Consider the following 21,744-nt stretch of genomic DNA (forward strand, 5'->3'; position numbering starts at 1 on the left):
ACTGTCTATGAAGCGTTTGGAGTCTTAGCCCCCCACTTATCCTAAATAAATTCTGCAACAACCATAACAAAATATTCGATTCTGTGTCTGCCAGTCACCTGTCAAATCCACGTCGTCATATTTCAATGATCTAATATTACCCCCTTCTCAAAGTTGTAAGTGGTTTTTTTCCCCCCTTGTAACAAATCCTGTGGTTAGTCGAATTCGTGTCAGTTAAATTTCTGACTCATTCTTCTTGCAAACGAACTTAATTTGATTTCCATTTATGGAATATGAGCTCAGAGAGAGGGAACAAACAGAAAGCTGGGAGAGGGAGAGTGACAGAGAAAGAGGTGTATGTGAGGGTGTTCGAGGGCGGGGGATGCGTGTGTGTGTGTGGGGGGGGGGGGGTAATATGCGTGTATAATGTGTGTGTGTGTGTGTGTGTGTGATATGTGTGTTTATAATGTGTGTGTGTGTGATATGTGTGTGTGTGTGTGTGTGTGTGTGTGTGTGTGTGTGTGTGTGTGTGTGTGTGTGTGCGTGCGCGAGCGCGCGCGCGCGCCAACTCATCAGACTGTCAATAACCGACAAGGCAAAGCTGGAGTTCCTGTCCATTTCACACACACTGGCCTGGCTTCGTCAGAATATGCGAAGTGAAAAGAGGAAATGAACCGAAAACAAATAAATGCAAAGGATGGAAGGAGTGCGTGTTGGGGAGGGTGATGAGCCTAATACATGATACGTTCGTTTTTTTGTCTCTTTCTTTAATACTCTACGGAAGAAAGGATGATGAGGAATGCAAGAAGGGGAGCATGAGGAGGAGGAGGAGAAGAAGAACAAGAACAAGAAGAAGAAGAAAACTCATTGAAAATGATTCAATCTTTAACTGGTAGAGAATTAGGCACAATGAAGGTATTTGTTTTACAATTCTGACCAATTAACAAACAAAACATGAAAATAATAACAAAAATATTAGCAAGAACAAATATGATAGATCAAATCGCACGCACGCACGCACGCACGCACACACACACACACACACACACACACACACACACACACACACACACACCAAAGAGGGAGACACAACATGATGATTTATTGTCAAAAGCATTTACAGCCATTTTGACAAGGGGGGATTACAAACCTAAATAAACAAATACAACGAAACACACACCGCAACAACTGTATGCAAGAAAAGGGTACGGAGAAAGAACAACAGAAAGAGCAAACATGAGGACCATTCATGGTCATAATTCATTTGCTTATATAATAATGAGTGAATCCGTTTATTTATTAGCATCAAGGAGTTTTCTGAACATAATTACGTACAATTTATTTGATTCTTTATTCTGTCTGCCCATTTTCCAGTGCTTCCTGTCTACAGTAAAGTGCTACAGTAAGAAAATTTGACATAGCTGTTAAATTACTTCGTTCTCGTCAGCACGTGTTGCATGCGGGTTAAGTCATCAACTGGATTTAATTCTATGGTGAATGGATGTCTGTTTCGGATGTGTGTATATGCAGGACAGTTGGAATAAAACGTGAATTTTGTCTTCTTTTTCGAAGCCGCACATTGGGCAATTGCTGTTTGCTTCAGCCTCAGTTAGACACCATACCTTATGGCTCCTCAGTCAGCACGCTCTAAGTCGGAATCATGTAAGGGTATCTTGGTGGTAATAAAAGAAAAATGTTTTTCTGCGACAAATGTATCATTAAACGAGTAGCGCCAGCTGTACATTTCACTGTGTTCTATTTCTGAATGCCAGAAATCAATCTGTCTTTGAAACTCACACAGAGAGAGACAGAGAGAGACGGAGGGAGAGAGAGGGAGACAGAGAGACAGTGAGAGGAGAAACGTTAATGAAACAGAACCGTCAAACAATGAATGAAAAGAAATAAGCACTTGAGCGTTTTGAAAAAAAAGGGAGTACTGATGATACATTTATGCTTCTACTGGACAAGTGCGGTGTTGTTTGTAATATCCAATGAATCTCTGGAGTCTGTAAACTATTTCATCGCATCACATTATTTTTCCATCAATCAATGTGAATTATTCGACACTGTTGGGATTGTGGAAGAGGATAACATTAGACACACATGGAACGGGGGAATGTAATCAATCAAAGCAAATAAAGATAAAAACGATTTCATGAAGCCTCATGGAGAAAACGCGATTATTGAGAGAAGAGAAATTCTCTCTCTCTCTCTCTCTCTCTCTCTCTCTCTCTCTCTCTCTAAGGGCACTACAATCTTTTTGTCAATCTTTCCTGTCTCTTTGTCTGTCTCTTCGTCTCTGTCTCTTTCTCACTCTCTCTAACTCACACACACACACACACACACACACACACACACACATGAAAAGACTGCAATTTCTCTCTCTCCCTCCACCCCCTCCACCCCCCGTCTCTCTCTAAGGGCACTACAATCTCTTTCTGTCAGCATTTCCTGTCTCTCTGTCTCTGTCTCTTTGTGTCTGTCTGTCTGCCTCTCTCTGTCTCTCTCTTAATCCTTTAATAAAAAACGTTTTGAGTTCTGAGTTCTCTCTCTCTCTCTCTCTCTCTCTCTCTCTCTCTCCCTCCCTCCCTCTCTCTTCCTCCTCCATTACTCCCTTCCTACCACGTAGAACCTTCTCTTTTATTCCCCCCCTGGACTCAAACCCCGGGTCTCTGGAGAGAGGACGACATGCAGAATGTGCTTGGCAGCGAGAAGGCAATCAGTGTAGAATGACACCCATTGAGGGCGGCATTAGCGCATGATGGACGAGACCTCGCAACCGCAGTTAGGGCCCCTTTCAACTCTCACCCACCGCTTAATCTGGTTACCGTCACCGGGAGAGCTCCAGAACCGTCTGTATGTCTGAGTTTGTCTGTCTGTCTGTCTGTCTGTCACCTCTCTCTCTATCTCTCTCTAAATATATATATAGATATATAGAGAGAGGTATAGAATTATCACCTCTCTCTCTCTCTCTCCATTATATAAGCTCTTTTGCAAGAAAACTTTTCCCCTTCATTTATGTTGCGCCATTTGTAATGGATGTAGATTAGCAAGGACAAATTGCAAAAATAGGCTATGCCTAAAATCTTAAAATCTTAATCCTTGAATATAAAACGTTTTGAGTTCTGAAATGTGAGCTCTCTCTCTCTCTCTCTCTCTCTCTCTCTCTCTCTCTCTCTCTCCCCAATCACTAAGAAATCACCATCTGAACGAAAATGGTTTTTCTTTTCGATTTGCAAGAACTTCACATATAATGACGTCTGTCAGTAGGCAACCTGAACTTATTATGTATATACCCTGTCCAGCTACTACGTGGAGGACTTACACAGCACATGATGGTAATACCGCCATCAGCAGCACCGTTGTTTCGGTTCAGTTTGCTATTACTGTGTTCAGCTGAGTCATCCGATGTTATATTTTGACTTCTTTTTTTTTTCTTTCTTTTTTTTAACTTTTTTTTTTTTGGGGGGGGGGGGTGACAAATATGTCCGAAATGAAAGTTCCAAACACTGGACTTCTCCCAGTTCTCTTACTATTACCTCTGCTCTTTCTTCTTCCTCCTCCGTCTTCTTCTCTGCCATCAGACTGAGAGCGTGTCCCTCTACCTAGAAGTGACAGAACTGACTACACTATCTGTAAGAAACACTGTCTTCTGAACTTTCGATATGTTACCATAATCCTCAACAGCTGAAACCCATACTGACGTAAGACGGAAATACAGAAACTTTTTAATGAGAAAATGGACAGGGATTTTTGGCTTCTTAACGACCAAAGTTTCGTGAAAACGACTTGAAAGTCTGCACCTACTCCACCTCAGCAGAGCACAGCGGTCACAGTGACACGACCTCCCACTGGTTTTCTCCTTCCCTCTTTCACTGCTGGACTGTCGGCAGCCTGTCTGTCATCACCAATGATAAATCAATACCAGATATCAGATCAGGTGAAAAATGACTCAATAATTCTATGGCTGCCCTGTTCGTGCGACAAACACCGGAAATATAAACTCAGTCCTAAGGTTTATAGTCCGGCCAACCTCGAGCACTAGGGTCTGACAAAATGAGAAGACTGTGAGGTGAACTGCGAAAAATACGGCAACGTTCACCGCCAGTTGCATTGCTCGAACGGAAGAGCCTAGTATGGTTGTAACCCGCCACTAACTGTGTGTAGTATGGAACTGACCAATGGCGTAGTTCGGTCAATGTAGGCATTTAGTCACGTGTAACTGTCAAAAAGTTAGAACCAAGCAATGCAACTGGCTCCAGGACCGGGAATTGGCTGGAGTTTCGGGTCGCTCTCCGAGCAAAAACTATCCAACCTGTTTGTGCAAGGCTGATTTTTTTTTTTAATTACGTTCGTCTGTTTGAGTGTTACCTTTCAAAAAGAATACTGGTGTAAAAAGGTCCCTTTTATTCCTCTAATACATATATCTGTCTATATATCTGTCTGTCGATCTATCTATCTATCTATATCCGTCTGCCTGCCACCCAATATCTATCCTATCTGCTCATATCTAAAAAGTCACCGCCACGGCGCACGCAACAATACGTGCCCCCCCACCCCCCCACTCTAAACTCCGACCCCACACACCCATCACCCAGTCCAAACCCTCCGCCAGGAAAAAAGAAAAAGAAAAAACTTCCACCCCTATACCCCGACACTTAAATCCTGCACACACACACACACACACACACACACACACACACACACACACACACACACACAAACACACACCCTACCCTCACCCCAACACACACACACACCCTGCCCTCACCCCAACACACAAACACATACCACACACACACACACACACACACCCTGCCCTCTCCCCAACACACACATACCACACACATACCACACACACACACACACACACACACACACACACACCCTGCCCTCTCCCCAACACACACACACCACACACACACACAAGAAAACTGCACATGCAGGAAGAGGGGAGAAAGGCTGTGGCCATGTCACAGAGTGTCACAAACGTGAATGCCCGGTGCCCCCGGTGCCCCCCCCCTCCCACCCCACCCCACCCAGCCCTCATCCCCCCAATCTCCTTACACCCACTGTCCCCCAACCCTCCCCCCACCCCCAACCGGGTGGCTGTCCCAATATGGGCCCACATTACCTCACGCTGCCGCGGCCTGATGGCTGCTGACCAATTTCACGCCTCGCCACTCAATGCAATCTCACCGACGCCACCCCGTTTTAACGACCATATTTTGCTTCTCTCTCTCTCCCCCTTTCCCCTCCCCTATCCCTCTACACACACACACACACACACACACACACACACACACACACACACACACACGTAAGCCGCACGTACGCACGCAAACACATACACACACACGTACACACACATTCACACGCGGACGTTCAAATTGCTTTGAGCTGCTTTCATGACGGATACTGTTCCAGCTCTCTCTCTCTCTCTCTCTCTCTCTCTCTCTCTCTCTCTCTCTCACACACACACACACACACACACACACACACACACACTAAATAAATAAATAAACAAAAATAGATACAAAAAATACAAAAGATATAGGGTGAGACAAAGTGATAATGTGTTAATGACTAACCAAATTAAACACAGGAAGACCGACAGAGAAAGAACACAGAGATAGTATAAACGAAAAGTCCACAGACAGAGAAAGAACACAGAGACAGTATAAACGAAAGTCCACAGGCAGAGAAAGAACACAGAGATAGTAAGAGAAAGAAAGAAAGAGCGAAAAATAAAGAAAATGAATGAGAGAGACAGAGACACACAGAGCAAGGTTGAGTTCATCCGATCTTGTCAGCCAACAGTTACATCAGTATAACCACGTTATCTTGCCAAAAGCAATGCGCAACTTTCCGAAGCTGCGAACAGGCGCGCGTGCGTGCGTGCGTGTGTGTGTGTGTGTTTGTGTGAGCGCGCCGCCAATATCCACGAGCGAATGCACATGGGTGTTTTTTTTAAACGAGATGCCAGTTCTCAGAGACAGAAAAGACAATGTCAATACGAGTATCACGTGCAGATCATTAACCTATTTAAAACACAGCCGACGAGATAGTATCATTCGCATCTATGCCGCCTGTTTAAAAATTAGCGGCAAGACCTGAACCCATGTTGTTGTGGTTAATACATCAGTCTTTTATTCTTTTCTTTTCTTTTTATTTTTTTGAATAAACTGGCTGATTCTCGTCTGTTCCGTTATATACCAAACATAACTATAACACTGTTAACCTAAATATTCTTTTCCACCTTTAACACAGAGACAGACAGACCGATAAACAAGAAAAGTGAGAGAATGGAAAGTCGTTCACATCAACGGAGATATCTGGAGGTACATTCTACGTAGAAATTATTAACAGAACACAATTCGAATGATTTATTTCGCAAGGCAATGGAGTATGAACAGCTCTCTCTCTCTCTCTCTCTCTCTCTCTCTCTCTCTCTCTCTCTCTCTCTCTCTCTCTCTCCGTGTGTGTGTGTGTGTGTGTGTGTTTGTGTGTGTGTGTGTGTGCATGCAGGGGGGTGGGCAGAGAAAGAGAAACGGAGAGAGACAGAGGCAGAGAAGCAAATAAAGAACAAGAAAACGAAATGGACCACCACTATCCCTGTTCCCAATCAAGTGAAGATAACGACCCGTGTCAGCCTTCGTGTATCGACCCGCCCATCACTCTTCACAGCGCTCATGTGGAGACAAGGCAGACACGCTTTGTCCGCGAATCACCTCGACAACCCGACACACTCTGCGGTCTTTGCGTTATGCTTACCAGCTTCTCCCATCTTTTTAATGCAGGGTACACCCACCAAGATCTCCAGCCTTTTTAATGCTAAACCCACTTACTTCCCCAGTCTTTTCACTGCTACACCACCAACTTCTCCGTCTTTTAATGCTACACCCACCAACTTCTCCACGCTTTTTATTGCTACACCACCCAAATTCTCTAGTCTTTTTAATCCTACACCCACCAATTTCTCTTGTTTTTATAATGCTACTAGTAACACCTACCAATTTCTCTCGTCTTTTCAATGCTACATCCACCAACTTCTCCCGTCTTTTTACTGCTACACCACCAACTTCTCCAGTCTTTTTACTGCTACACCAACAAACTTCTCCAGTCTTTTTACTGCTACAACAAACAACTTCTCCAGTCTTTTTACTGCTACACCACCAACTTCTCCAGTCTTTTTACTGCTACACTACCAAATTTTCCAGTCTTTTTACTGTTACACCAACCAACTTCTCCAGTCTTTTTACTGCTACACCACCAACTTCTCCCGTCTTTTTACTGCTACACCACCAACTTCTCCAGTCTTTTTACTGCTACACCAACAAACTTCTCCAGTCTTTTTACTGCTACACTACCAAATTTTCTAGTCTTTTTACTGTTACACCAACCAACTTCTCCAGTCTTTTTACTGCTACACTACCAAATTTTCTAGTCTTTTTACTGCTACACCACCAACTTCTCCAGTCTTTTTACTGCTACACCAACCAACTTCTCCAGTCTTTTAAGTGCAACTACACCACCAACTTCCACAGTCTTTTTGATCTAAACCACCAGCAGATCAGCGGACGTGGAGGATCGCAAAAAGCCTCCACCGTTAACCAACCATGCACCAACACGGGGATCGAACTGAATGACTGTTGTAACCACACGGCTACCACGCCCATACAATACAACGTATCGTTGGTAGTCGCGTCCGATTATGATCATCAGATCAGCAGTGGAGGCAACTGCTGTCCTGAATATTTGGGCTAGCTCCATTTACATCCCCACTCTCTCGGCCAAGGGGCCTTTATTCAGAACAGTCGGCGTTAAGATGGTCGCCAAAGGCCAACTGGGCCCTAGGCTGCAGCACCAAAACAATACAACATTCCCGACCTTTGACTTTTAAATTCAAGCTCACCATAATCAACCACTATGCCAAGGTTGAACACTTGATGCCAGGCCCCAAGTTTGTCCAAAAACAGCGTGTCACATGCAACCTTGGCAACTGATACCTGACATGATTTCCCATGGTTACGAGTTGTGCTATCACCGTTTCCAATCACTGTACCAAGCATGATTAGTATCGGTGCAAGATGAAAGCCCTACACAACCCATGATGCTTTTTCCCTTAAACAACGTTCTTACCGTGACCGCTCGTCTCTGTCCCTCGCTTTAACAGGATTAAAGCTTCCACCACAGGCATCGTAAAGAGTCGGACAAGCATCTACAAATGACGAACACGCGATGTGCCGCACCCATAACAATATCAAACAAACGGAGGGACGGACGTAAGAACGAACAAGCGGTTCATATCACCTCAGCTCTGTTGCCTGCTGATAAAATTAGCTTGTTTTTTGCCTTGGGATCCCGATAGGGACAGGCTTGTTGCATCAGACTTCATAACAATCTTTATAGTATCTCCTCCTCAGGACGGGCTACAAGCCCCCAAAGACTTGAAAACAATCACTGAACCCTATAAATGCTTCACAATAATCAATAATGGAACCTCATTAAGACTTCACAGCAATTTTAGTCACAGACGTTTTTTTCATTTATGGACTTACAAACATACGGATTTCAAGTCAACCATATAAGTATTTTGTCTAGAGACATACTGGAAGCCCCTGAAGACTCCACAACAGTCACTGATGTACCTCATCTACAGACATGTTAGCAACTACAGACTTTACATAAATCATACAAGTATCCAATCAATGGAAGGAGACCAGCTAGTCCCTGAAGACTTCACCACAATCACAAAGGTATCTCGGGACAGTCTAGCGAGTCACAAAAGACTTCACGGCCATCGAGGAGGTATTGAAGGAGAATCGTGGACTCAGTTCGATGGGCCCTGCATTCCAATAAGTTCTCATCCCCACCGGAGCTCTGTAGGGATTCTCTGAGTTTTCCAGACTGATTCGACCAGAATGAACTGTCTGGTGGGAAGTGCGCGCTGTCTCTCTCTCCCCTCCCACGCACGTTTCGTTAGACTGAAATGCGCTCCCTCCGTCTAGTATAACTTCATGCATCTACGATTGATTACTCTGTGGTGCCGAAATACTTGACGTGAGGACTGAGAATTATATAACGCAAACCAGTGTTCATCTACATACCAGTGTTCATATTTTAAACTGTAAAAGAGAGAATGGTCCATTTGTCTGATCTCAACTTTGTTGTCCCTCTGTCACTCACCGTCTGTATGGCTCATATATATATATATTATAAAGGATTTCGCATCCCCGATCAACTTAGGTTCTGTTCTTCAATTTAACGTCCATTCACATCAGATTTTTAGACCAGTAGCCTGTCTCTCTCGTGCACGCATGGTCTTCCCGCCTGTATGTCCGTGTGTCTAATGTTCCTGTGTCTCTGGTGTGTCTGTATTCAAGGTATGGAAACTAGTTCACTGGGAATGAAAACGGCGCGATGCGTTTCCTCGTCCAGTGTGCCTATAATCACAACATCATTACCTTAAACATTCCCACATTCACAGACACATGCAGCCAATAGAGCAGCATCATCATCCTTTTTAGAACTACCTCAACTACTAACTATCAAGCCCGAATGAATCGAACAACACAAGAGACCATAAATGAAGCCACAAACGACATAAATAACGAAGCAAGTGCTGTGGAATATGAAAGCGGAAGAGGTGGTTGTAAATAACCCAACATATGCAGTTCTCCACATGATACAGGTCCAGCTACAGTCATGCCAGCGTGCATTCCGTGCAACACAATAATCAAGACAAGGAAACAACACGCAAAAAGCAAGAAAGAAAAAAAAAACTTGCCGAGTCATCAGTCTTCATCGGATGCGAAAAGAACAGAAAAAACATGGCAGAAATTATTATCACAATAGATTTAACATACCGACAAATACATAAAGGGGCGATGCATATCAAACACCATTCAACGTATGGAAGGGACGAAAACAATGTTTTCGAGATTGTGATGATACCTGTTCTCTGTTGCCGTCGTAAGCTTTGTATCGATATTTACATTTACCAAAGAAACAGATGAATAAACAAAATAAAACATACTTAAATAAAAACCCAGACATGTCTGCATATCTTTTCAAAGTCGCTTGTCACGGGTAACTTGTTTAACTTTGGGTCTCAGACAGTGATCATGGACAAATTTATTTATATATATATATATATATAGATAGATAGATAGATAGATAGAGAGATATATATATATATAAACCCATGGCGGATCGTAGAATGGAGAAGAGAATAGGCAGGGATGTCGGGGAGGTGGGGGGAGTGGCGTGGGGGGCCGGGTTGGGCAGTGGGAGACGAAGTGGTTGACATGACTCGCCATTGAGATGATTGAAATGACTGAGAAATGTGGCTGGGATAGTGGGGAAAGGGACAGAGAGAGGGAAGGTGGGGTGTTTGAAAACGATCCACCCTCGAAATGTGAAATGATACATGAGCAGGATATGTACTATGCAAAGCACACACAACCCCCCCCCCCCCACACACACACACAAAGAGTAAGGGATGGAAAAGGTGACAAAACATTCCAGCACAATGAACACATTTGCATTCACAATTCCTAAAAACGCGACAGCTACGTATTTTCGTGCGGCTGAAGCTGGACGTTTGACAGATGTTATCCACAGCGGAATGGCCGCCATAAACGAGTTCCAGACACTGGGGTCTGCATAAAATCAACAACAAAAAAACCTGAATGCACTAAGAGACACAACAATGCGTCATTTCAGCAAGAACTGAGTATCATCGCGCGCATCATGTCGACGTTCCATATCAGATAAACAATGCAGACACCGAGTGTTGGGGCATTTTTCTGTCTGGGGCGGAATGAAGCTTTTACCGATACAACACGGACTCCAAAAACTGCAATGCTAAATCTGCATACTTCCATGCGTTTTTAAAATACTGCTGAAAATAATAATAATTATCGTCATTTTTTTTTGTTTTGCATGCGTCCAGTTGCATTGCATATCAAGTCCAATTTCACTAGCGAATAATGTTCTCCGAAATAAATGATAATAGCGATATTATGACACAACAGCGTTCAAACATCAGTATCAGATGTGTACAAAAAAAAGAAAGAATACAATTAGTAGCCAGTTGTGTCAAACACACGCTTACTGGTAACAAAAAAAATAAACCAGCTAAATCAGTATTTGAAACGAAGCACTGACACACACAACAACAGACTTCAGGAAAATTTACACACAAAGCAAAACGATTCAAAACAAAATGAATCATAAATTACGAACAAATCATAACAATTCTTGTGTAATCATTTTCAATCGGCCGAACCGTCTTTTCAGCTGAAGACAACGAAGCCCTTCGCGATCATTTTACCCAGTGACGCCACGTTTCGAATAATATAAAACAAAACAGAAACACCCCGCAAGACCGCTGGCTTTGAAACGTCAACGCTTCATGGAATTTACATGATCAGAGAAACACGCTGCGAAAGCTGTGGACAAGATGAGTCTTTCAAAAAAGGAGGAGGAGGAAGGAGAAGAAGAGGAGGAGGAGGAGGAAGAAGAAGAAGAAGAGGAGGAGGAGGTGGGGGAGGAGGAGGAGGAGCTGCGGTAGGAAAATGGATGAAGGTAACTTACATTGGTGACGCTGGCTCCATTCACCATGACGGCGTCAGCAAAACGCACACGGGACGGGTTGTTCTTCAGCTTGGCTTTCTTGGCCGCTGTCAGTAATGCTGACTTTCGATTCGACTGAAAGAGGTACATTAAATACATGATTACTCACTTTCGACTGAAAGCTGTAATTACAATCAATTATTGCTCACTTTCGACTCGAAGCAGTAAATGTAATCAGTTATTACTCACTTTCGACTGAAATCTGTAATCAATTTTTACTCGCTTTTGACTGGAAGCGGTAAATGTAATAAATGATTACTCACTTTTGACTGGAAGCGGTAAATGTAATAAATGATTACTCACTTTTGATTGGAAGCGGTAAATGTAATAAATGATTACTCACTTTTGATTGGAAGCGGTAAATGTAATACATTTTTACTCACTTTTGACTGGAAGCGGTATATGTAATCGATTATTACTCACTTTCGACAGGAAGCAGTAAATGTAATCAATTATTACCCATTTTCGACTGGATGCGGTAAATGTAATCAATTATTTCCCACTTTAGACTGAAAGCGGTAAATTTAATTAATCAAAACACAAACATATCCAGCTCTGAGCGATAAAAAAGAATAAGCAGCAGTCTTTTGTCCGTTATCAAATTTGCAGTTCAAACGGGTTTGTGGTGTAATGAATAATATTTTTCAGGAAAGCTGCAGCTACTTGGGTTAAGAACACACACACACACACACACACACACACACACACACACACAGAGAGAGAGAGAGAGAGAGAGAGAGAGAGAGAGAGCGGAAGAGGACGTCGAGCACGCTGACGTTTCACGTACTTTAAAAACAATTACTACAACTGCTGCTACTACTACTACTACTACTACTACTCACGTTATCCGCGTAGGGCTGACAGACCGTCAAAATTATGGACTCTTTGCATGACCTGAAACAGTTCAATATAACCCTGCAGCATAGAATCTATCATGTAAAACATTAACACAACGTCTCTGCTGTCCAGTTTAAAGCAAACAAAAACGACTTTGCCTTCATCGTCCGGCTTAAAACCAAAAACTTCGTCTTGGACCACTTCTGCGTAGAGACACCATTACAGTGCGAGAAGACATTCCGTGTACGTGCAAAACAATCAAATTTTTCGGCACCAAAAAATAAATATTGTTGCTGCAATTATAACATTCAATCTAAAAAGGGTTGTTCGGTGCAAAATTGTGTAGAAAAATCCACATCGATAGGAAAAACAAATAAAACTGCACGCAGGAAAAAATACCAAATAAATGGGTGGCGATGTAGTGTAGCGACGCGCTCTCCCTGGGGAGAGCAGCCCGAATTTCACACAGAGAAATCTGTTGTGATAAAATGAAATTAAAAAAATATCACATGTATAGAAATCATCACAGTGCAAGAGAATATCCAGTGTAAAATATTCACTTTTTTTATACAAAAAAATACGGATTGATGCTGCAATTATAACAATCAATCTAAGACATCGCACTCAGAGATAGTTATCCTCACAGTGCAATACAAAAATCAGTATTAAACATGAAAATTCTTGAACACAAAAAGTAAGGCTTCTTCGCACTATTATTTAGATATGAATCATCTCTGTCTCTCTCTCTATATATATATATATGCGTTTTCACTCCTTCATATTGAAACAATAGTGCAAATAACCCCTTCACGCACCCCCCCCCCCCCCCCCCCTCACACACACACACACACTACTGCGAAACTGTTACATTATCTAAATCATTTCACTTACAAAAAAAAAAATTCTTTTGAGACATAACATTGTCCACAGAAGGGTATGTGGGGAGTGTGAGGTGGTGAGGAAGATATGCGGACACACAGAAAGAAAATATAATGAACAGAAACTTCTCCATGACACAAAACTGAAACAAGAGAACGGTAACACTGTCTCCAGTTTTCCGTGCTGGCGATCCTTTTTTTTTTTCTTTAATTAAACAGAACCTGTTCCTGGTGACGGAGGTGAACGACCCACTGGCTGACGTGACGTCCTTCAGGTGAGGGTGTTCCAAACTGAAGCCAACTTCCTTCATCATACATGTGTGTATATTTGTATGCGTGTGCGAACGGACAAGAAGCAGATGGACGGATGGGTGGGTGGGTGGGTGGGTGGGTGGATGGATGGATGGATGGATAGCTTTGGGTGGATGGGTGGTGGGTGGATGTATGGATGGATCGATACCTTGGGTGGGTGGGTTGATTGATGGATAGCTTTGGGTGGGTGGGTGGGAAAGCTTTGGGTGGATGGATGAATGTTTGGATAGATGGATGAAAACATTTGGGTGGGTGGGTGCGTGGAAGGATGCGCAAACTTTTGAAAAAGATGGCCAGATTGTCCGCAAATATCAGAGACGGTACAGGGTGTGTGTGTGTGTGTGCGTGTGTGTGCGTGCGTGTGTGCGTGCGTGTGTGCGTGCCTGCGTGCGTGCGTGTGTGTGTTGTATTGTGTTGTGTTGTGTTGTGCTGTGTCTCACCTGACCAGCTCAATGACCTTCTCTCGGGGTGCACGGCGGACCTCCTCCCCGTTGATCTTCAGGATCTGGTCCCCCGCCAGCAGCTTGTCCTCGCTGGGGCCTCCTGGGGACACACACACACACACACACACACACACACACACACACACATACACACACACCACATACGCATGCACATACACGCACACAAATGCACACAAACGTACGTACACACACACACACACACACACACACACACACACACACACACACACACATAACGTCAGAAGCACTTCATGACAATTTTCTTAAGCCAATTTTAACATTTTCAAAATGAAACCCAAAGGAAACAATCCACAACCGGGTGTTCTGCAGTGCACTTATGTTGTTTTTCTTCTTTTTCAGTATTAATATTTTGTATTTTATCATTTATTTCTCATTTCTGTGTAAATCTCTCTATTATCCACCAATTTTTGTCGTTTAAAACCAAAAGAATTTTTACTTTACCTTCGCGCGCACACGCACGCACTCACACACACACATATTTTCTCTCTCTCTCTCTCTCTCTCTCTCTCTCTCTCGCACACACACACATATATATACATATATATATATATATATATACATAATACACGCACGCACGCATGCGTGCCACGCACACACACACACACACACACACACACACACACACACACACACACAGCTACACGTCCAATATCACTCTTCGTGGAAAGACATTAAACTGACGAAAAACCAAACATATTACTTTCAACCCGCAGGAATCACATCAAGCATTACAATTTCAAAGAAAATCTGCACAGATTATCAGATGGCCATCATGCTTGCACTGCCATTCATCACAGAAACACTTAACCAAAAATCAATGAAGAATTTCCAATCAACCTGCCGCAAGCAGACATTACATTATGTTCCAGATTTCACGAGAGAGAGAGAGAGAGAGAGAGTGTGTGTGTGTGTGTGTGTGTGTGTGTGTGTGTGTGTGTGTGTGTGTGTGTGTGTGTGTGTTCTTTAATTTAACGTCTTTTCACGTGTGTGTGTGTGTGTGTGTGTGTGTGTGTGTGTGTGTGTGTGTGTGTGTGATGTGTGTGTGTGATGTGTGTGTGTGGAGTGTGGTGTGTGTGAGGGAGGGAGGAGGGTGCGCGCACTTTAAATCTTTCCATGGGTCATAAGTGAAGATCTATATCAACATAACAGTCTGGTTGAGAAAACGCCTTTTTTATCTTGGAGATCGTACAAACTCATCAAATAAACATCATCCCTATCTCCCTCACCTTAATGAGTGGGGTTGTTATTTCTCCATTCTATGTAGAAAATGTAAAAACCGAAAGTGCTCTGACGTACGGGTCAGTTCACAGAGCTGCTAATACGAGAAAATCATACTGAGTAACATTCTGCCAAATGCCTTTCAAGTCGCCTTTTTACATCTGCAAACGTGCCAGCAATGTCTCTTCTAGGTAATAAAGTATTCTTGTGTCGTGTTTTTGTATGTTGACTGCTGAACGTCTTCTCACAACTCAAACTTTCTGGGGGGTTTTTGTTTTGTTTTTTTAATCGAATCCGTTCTACTCTGCTTTTTTTCACAGTGGAATTAATGCACAACGTTATCTCATTCTGCTCTGATCATTCATGTAAATTTCTCTTTTTCCGTTCCCTTGTACCAAGACGCAGTTGGCAGAAGTGAAAGACTGGAAATAACAACGTATAATGTACGGATCTGTGTCCCAACCAGCTGTTTTTGAACACCATGACTTTGACACACGCACGCACACACGCATACACACATTCACATACTTGCGTGCGTACACAGGTTCTTTTCCCTCCATTTCTTTTTCCAACCCTCGTCTACTATCACTTATAGTGAAAAGACAAACTAAAGCACGAACTGTCTGTCCCTTCCATTACATGAACAAAAGTCATTTTGAACTGGTCGACAGGACAGACCACCAGACAGAGACCCAGGTTTTGACACACATCCGACAGACCTGGAGGAATCTGGTGAATGGTTCTTTTGTGCGGCGCCCCAATGACTCATCACAGAGTTAAGACAGAAGGAGAAGACAGATCACTAGAGTACCATTTTCACAGTGAAGATGCCTTACGTGGAGTGATGGCCTAGAGGTAACGCGTCCGCCTTGGAAGCGAGAGAACCTGAGCGCGTGGTTCGAATCACGGCTCAGTCGCCGATATTTTCTCCCCCTCACTAGGCCTTGAGTGGTGGTCTGGACGCTAGTCATTCGGATGAGACGATAAACCGAGGTCCCGTGTGCAGCATGCACTTAGCACACGTAAAAGAACCCACTGCAACAAAAGGGATTTCCTGGCAAACTTTTGTAAAAAAAAAAATCCATTTCGATAGGAAAAACAAATAAAACTGCACGCAGGAAAAATTACATTTGAAAAAAAAAAACAAGGGTGGCGCTGTAGTGTAGCGACGCACTCTCCCTGGGGAGAGCAGCCCGAATTTCACAAAGAAAAATCTGTTGTGATAAAAAGAAATACAAATACAACCGGTGCGGTACCTGAGAAGAGGGGCATATTTTTTAAAGATTTTTTTTCTTCATTATTTCACGTCATCCATCATCACCATCTGACAATCGTGTCCACCATCACAACTCTAGGATTTTGTTGTTGTTGTTTAAAGATTTTCGGGTTTGTTTGTTTTTTTGTTTGTTTGTTTTTTGGTGTGTTTTTTTAATGTTCTATTCTTTCAGCTTTTTGTTATTATTCTCTGATTTGCGCTAGCTGAAGCGATTGAAAAGCAGTTAACTCGGGTGCAAGACAGACCACAACGTCGGAAAGAGACATTATCTTATCTCGCACCGTTCACATAGCCATTTCTTTCCCTCTCTTGGCCGGACAGAAAGAAACTAAAAGGAAAACAAAGTGAGAAAAAACCAGCAGAACAGACATCTTCACTTTAAAAACTCAGTAGATATAAAAGGAAAACAAAGTGAGAAAATACCAGCAGAACAGATATCTTCATTTTAAAAACTCAGTAGATATAAAAGGAAAAGAAAGAAACGGAGTCTGCTGGGACATAAGCAAATATTATCACAAACGGCGTATTACACAGATTTCACAATAAATAAATAAGTAAAAAAAAAAAAAAAAAACCACGAACAATGCTCGAGACATTACCATTCACAAACATACATGCACATAAACGGTTCAGCATTCTGCCACTCCCCCATCCATTCCCATATCCTCGCTCGCCTGATGGAAGTAAAAGAGAACAGAGAAAATAAAATTCAAAGCCTCCTAAACCAACAAACAAATAAAATGAAAAGAAAATAACGCAAAAAATACGAAGGAGATGCACGCAACATGATTCGAATTTTTCTCCAATTCCTGCTAAATTCCCTGTGACAGACCGTTTGCTGGAAATGCGATATAGCCGCTGCCCCCCCCCCCCCCCCCCCCCCCCCCCCCACTGCGCCCCCCCCCATCACACACCCCCGACACACACACACACCCTCCAACCACACCCACCCACCCCCCAACCTCCATCCCGGATCCACTCCTCCCTCCCCTCACACCCGCCCACCCACCACTCCTCAGCTTCCCCTTTCACGCTCAAAGCAAATGGGGTGGGAAGCGAGGGGGAAGATAAGAAGATGAGGAATAATTATGTGATTGTCCCCCACGAAGTCTTCAGGTGAAGGGTTCATTCTAATTTCCTTTGTTCTGACACAGTTGAGTGACATACATAAATCTCAGCAACAAATTCCTGTTATGAATATCGCCAATTAATCTGAAATCAGCTGGCTAGCTTACAAAACAATGCAGGCACGTAGTTGTTACTGTTGTTGTTGCTGAGTAGTGTGTGTGTGTATATATATATATATATATATATATATGTATATATGTGTGTGTGTGTGTGTGTGTGTGTGTGTGTGTGTATGTGTGTGTGTGTGTGTGTGTGTGTGTACATGTACATATATATATATATATATACATGTGTGTGTGTGTGTGTGTGTGTGTGTGTGTGTGTGTGTGTGTGTGTGCGCGCGCAACTGGTTTTATCTTTACTTGCAGCTGTGCACTCTGGCCTTCATGCAGTTGCAGCAAAAACAAGCAGTAATAAATTTTCCATTCTGAGCGCCCAATAAAATCCCTTCTCCCCTCCTCCCAACACACACACACACACACACACACACACACACACATCCCTCGTCTCCCGTTCGCCGATTGCATAACTCCAAGCAGCTCTGTCCTCTCCAGATACCCATGAGCAATGGTTGATATCAGGTGTCACAGTGATGAACGAAGTCACCCTCGCCAGAGGTGGATGACTGAGAGCTGATTGGCTGGTTTCCAACAGGACCCTTCCACACCAAGGGAGGATGCAGGAAGTGCACTGCCTGTCCCTTGTGTTTCATGTTCTCGTGCACCTGCTTGCGCGGGGGGGCCTGTTGCTGTGTACGTGTGTGCGTGTGTGTACGCGGGCGCGCGCCGTTTGTGTGTGGGTATGTGTGTGTGTGGGTGTGTGGGTGGGTGTTAATATGCGCGCGCGTCAGTGCGTGCGCATGTGACTCATGTGAAGAAGCGTGGTGTGGTTGCAGTGATGGTTATTGTGGTGATGGTGGTGGTGGTGGTAGTGGTAGTGGTGAGAGAGAGAGAGAGAGAGAGTGTGTGTGTGTGTGTGTGTGTGTGTGTGTGTGTAGGTGTGTGTGTGTGTGAGAGAGAGAGAGAGCGTGTGTGTGTGTAGGGGTGTGTGTGTGAGAGAGAGAGAGAGAGTGAGTGAGTGTGTGTGTGTGTGTGTGTGTGTGTGTGTGTGTGTGTGTGTGAACAGTTGGAAAAGCCAACTTTAATCTACCTGATACTCTCGACAAATATCAAGAACCAAATGTGTCAGAACCTGCAATTTTTTCTCGCCTTCCAAAAAAAAAAAAAATCTATGAAATTCAAATGAAAGAAAATTACTCTGTTATGATCTTACCACGAGTAGATTCTTTTAAATAAACGGAAAAGGAAAACGAAGATAGTTATTCTCGTCCTGATGAACTGTCTAGCATCACGTGAACATGAACATACAACGAAATGGGAGGCGGGGGGGTGTGCAGATTATGTTGCCCTTTACCGAGAATCCATAACACATGTAATTATTGTAACGTGATTAGTTTCTAACATCAAGTTAACACGAAAAGATATAAAAGAAATGGGAGAAGAAAACGAACTCACTCGTAATCGAGATTCGTAAACTAAGGTAATTACACTAACGTGATAAAGTGTGCAATAGCACGCTACATTGAAGAGATATCAATGAAATGGAAGAAGAAAAGGGTACGTTGTTGTTAACAAGGACGGCCAGGCAGGGACGCAACAGGATTGTGGACGGAACTGAATTCTGCAAACCTCGAAAAACATCGAAATGGGGAGAAACTTGAGCTGATGGCTACTGGTGTGCTGGGTGTATCTCCGTGTGTGTGTGTGTGTGTGTGTGTGTGTGTGTGTGTGTGTGTGTGTGTGTGTGTGTGTGTGTTTGCGTACCTGCGTGCGTGTGTGTATTTGTGTGAGTGAATGTTATAGAGAGAGAGGGCAGAGAGTTGGTATTATGGGTGTTTCCAGGAACAAAGAGATACCCAAGCTTTGTGATTTTCATAGTTCACGTCAGACTCTTGCATTCTGTAATCACGTCGTCAAAATTAAGTATAAAGGACCAAAACAAGCCATGGAAATTTTACCACAAGCTTTTTTTTATTTCTTGTGTCTCGCTGTTGTAATACTCGAATACCAGGTGGCAGAGAAAAATAATAGGAAGCTTCAGTAACACATACGTTATCAATACAAAAATAGTAACAGTGCTGGAGAAAAGACGATGCACCAGCTCCATTCTGAAAAGGACGGAGATTAAAAGAAAAGGTGGAAAAAAATCAAATAGCCAGACCGACATTCATATTGAGATTCATAAAATGGGTCCGATTCTTACCCAAAAGATTTTATATCTGAACATACCGTATCCTTCGATGCTCTCTGCAAGAAAATTATCGTAACAAAACGGAATGGGGGAATGATCATACGACAAGGAGGAGTTTGCATTATACTCCATGTTTGGTGATATATATACTTACCAAACTGATGCAAACCAGGCCTATCGGTTTGCTCTGCTTGGCCAAATTTCGCGCGGCTAACAGTGAAAAGACGACCCGTCTTGCCCGGTCCGCTCTTAGCCAATCAAACGCCTCTAAAAGCTACAAGCGCTGAATCATTCCTTTAGCGAACCCGCTTTTTTTTTTCGGAGAGGGGCTATTGGTTTCTGGTAACCAGCGGAGAACTGGACCATGACGAGGGTCACGGCAAAGGCAGCAGGAATGGAGAGAAAACCAAAATCAGTATGAACAAAAAAAAATATATTTTAAATCATGTGAACAGAGGCTGTAAATAAGTGACGTTTAGATCTTCATGACTCAAAACAAAAAACAACAGGTAGCACAACCTGGCGCTCTGACCTGACTGGATGCATTCTAAAATAAATATATATATATATATATATATATATATATATATATACATATAACAACTGGCAATTTAAAACAAAATACTGATGAACAAAATTTCATAAGACTGAAGCAAGTTAAACCAGTTTCTTTCCGAGAGAACGCAGGCAACAAAGAAGGAAACACAACAAAAACAAAGGAAAAAAAAACAACTCGCCGCACCAATTTTCATATTCAGAAACATAATGGATAGGATTCTTGCGTTTTGTCTCCAGGGGGACAAACGAGAGGCCGCGTCCTTCGAGTGTCAGAGAGAGAGGGAGAGGGGGGGAGAGAGGAAGAGAGACTGACATAGAGAGAGGCAGGCAGAGAGAGACAGAAAGAGAGGCAAAGAGAGAGACAGACAGACAGACAGACATTCAGAATCAGAGAGAGCGGCAGAGAGATACATAGAGACAGAGGGAGAGGGTCACAGAGAGAGAGAGAGAGAGAGACACAGAGAGAGACAGAGAGAGAGAGAGAGAACGGTGGTAAGAGAGAGCGGAGAGAGAGAGTGTGCAACAAAATGGAAAGGAGGAATGATGCAATCGATTTACGATCAGCCGCCCACCCCAACCCCTAAAACCCTTACAAACACACACTACACATCGCTCCCTGTCTCTTCTTCCCCCTCCCACATCCCCCATACTCCCAACCGCCCTTCAGCTCAGACGATACTGTCTGTGTCACAAGCTGATTCCAAACAGCAATTATCCCAGTCAGCCTCCAACAACACAGACTGGCACACGTGGAGATATTGCCCACCACCCAGCCATGTCAATCACCAACCCTGCCCATGTTCACAGCTCGTGGAAACGTTTTCATGGGGAAAAAATGAAGGTTGAAATGGATGTGAAAACCAAATGGGCAACTACTGATCCAGATAAAAAAAATATCCCTGTGAAGACAGGTCTGTGATGAAAATGTTGATTCTAAAGACAGGTCCATTCTGCTTGCTTAATTTACAGCTGAACTTGAATTTTTATCTTCATTCCATCTCGTCTAAACAATGACAGTAAGCAACAGTAAATTTCCCACAGTGATCATCTCTGGTGTAAAGTCAACACGAACAAGACATGTGACGGGAAAAAAGTAACCAACCTTGTTCCTTAAAACCGAGACTCAAAAATAAACGTCATTTCATCAGTGTGATTACTGTCAAATGCCACGCTAACGTCCACA

At 43.2% G+C, this 21,744-nt stretch overlaps 1 protein-coding gene across 5 annotated transcripts in view; it reads right to left on the bottom strand.

The window, feature by feature from the left end:
* LOC143284028 (uncharacterized) overlaps positions 1-21,744 on the bottom strand; it is a 244,453-nt gene that overhangs the window by 95,775 nt on the left and 126,934 nt on the right. For all 5 annotated transcript variants that reach the window (XM_076590593.1, XM_076590590.1, XM_076590592.1 and 2 more), the window contains 3 exons: positions 14,087-14,189; positions 12,462-12,513; positions 11,581-11,694 (listed from right to left, as the gene is read on the bottom strand). In XM_076590593.1, coding sequence (XP_076446708.1) covers positions 11,581-11,694; positions 12,462-12,513; positions 14,087-14,189 — 269 coding nt within the window. The remainder of the gene's footprint in view (positions 1-11,580; positions 11,695-12,461; positions 12,514-14,086; positions 14,190-21,744) is intronic.

This window comes from Babylonia areolata, chromosome 7 (genome assembly GCF_041734735.1).
Source record: "Babylonia areolata isolate BAREFJ2019XMU chromosome 7, ASM4173473v1, whole genome shotgun sequence".
In the NCBI taxonomy this organism is placed as follows: domain Eukaryota; kingdom Metazoa; phylum Mollusca; class Gastropoda; order Neogastropoda; family Buccinidae; genus Babylonia; species Babylonia areolata.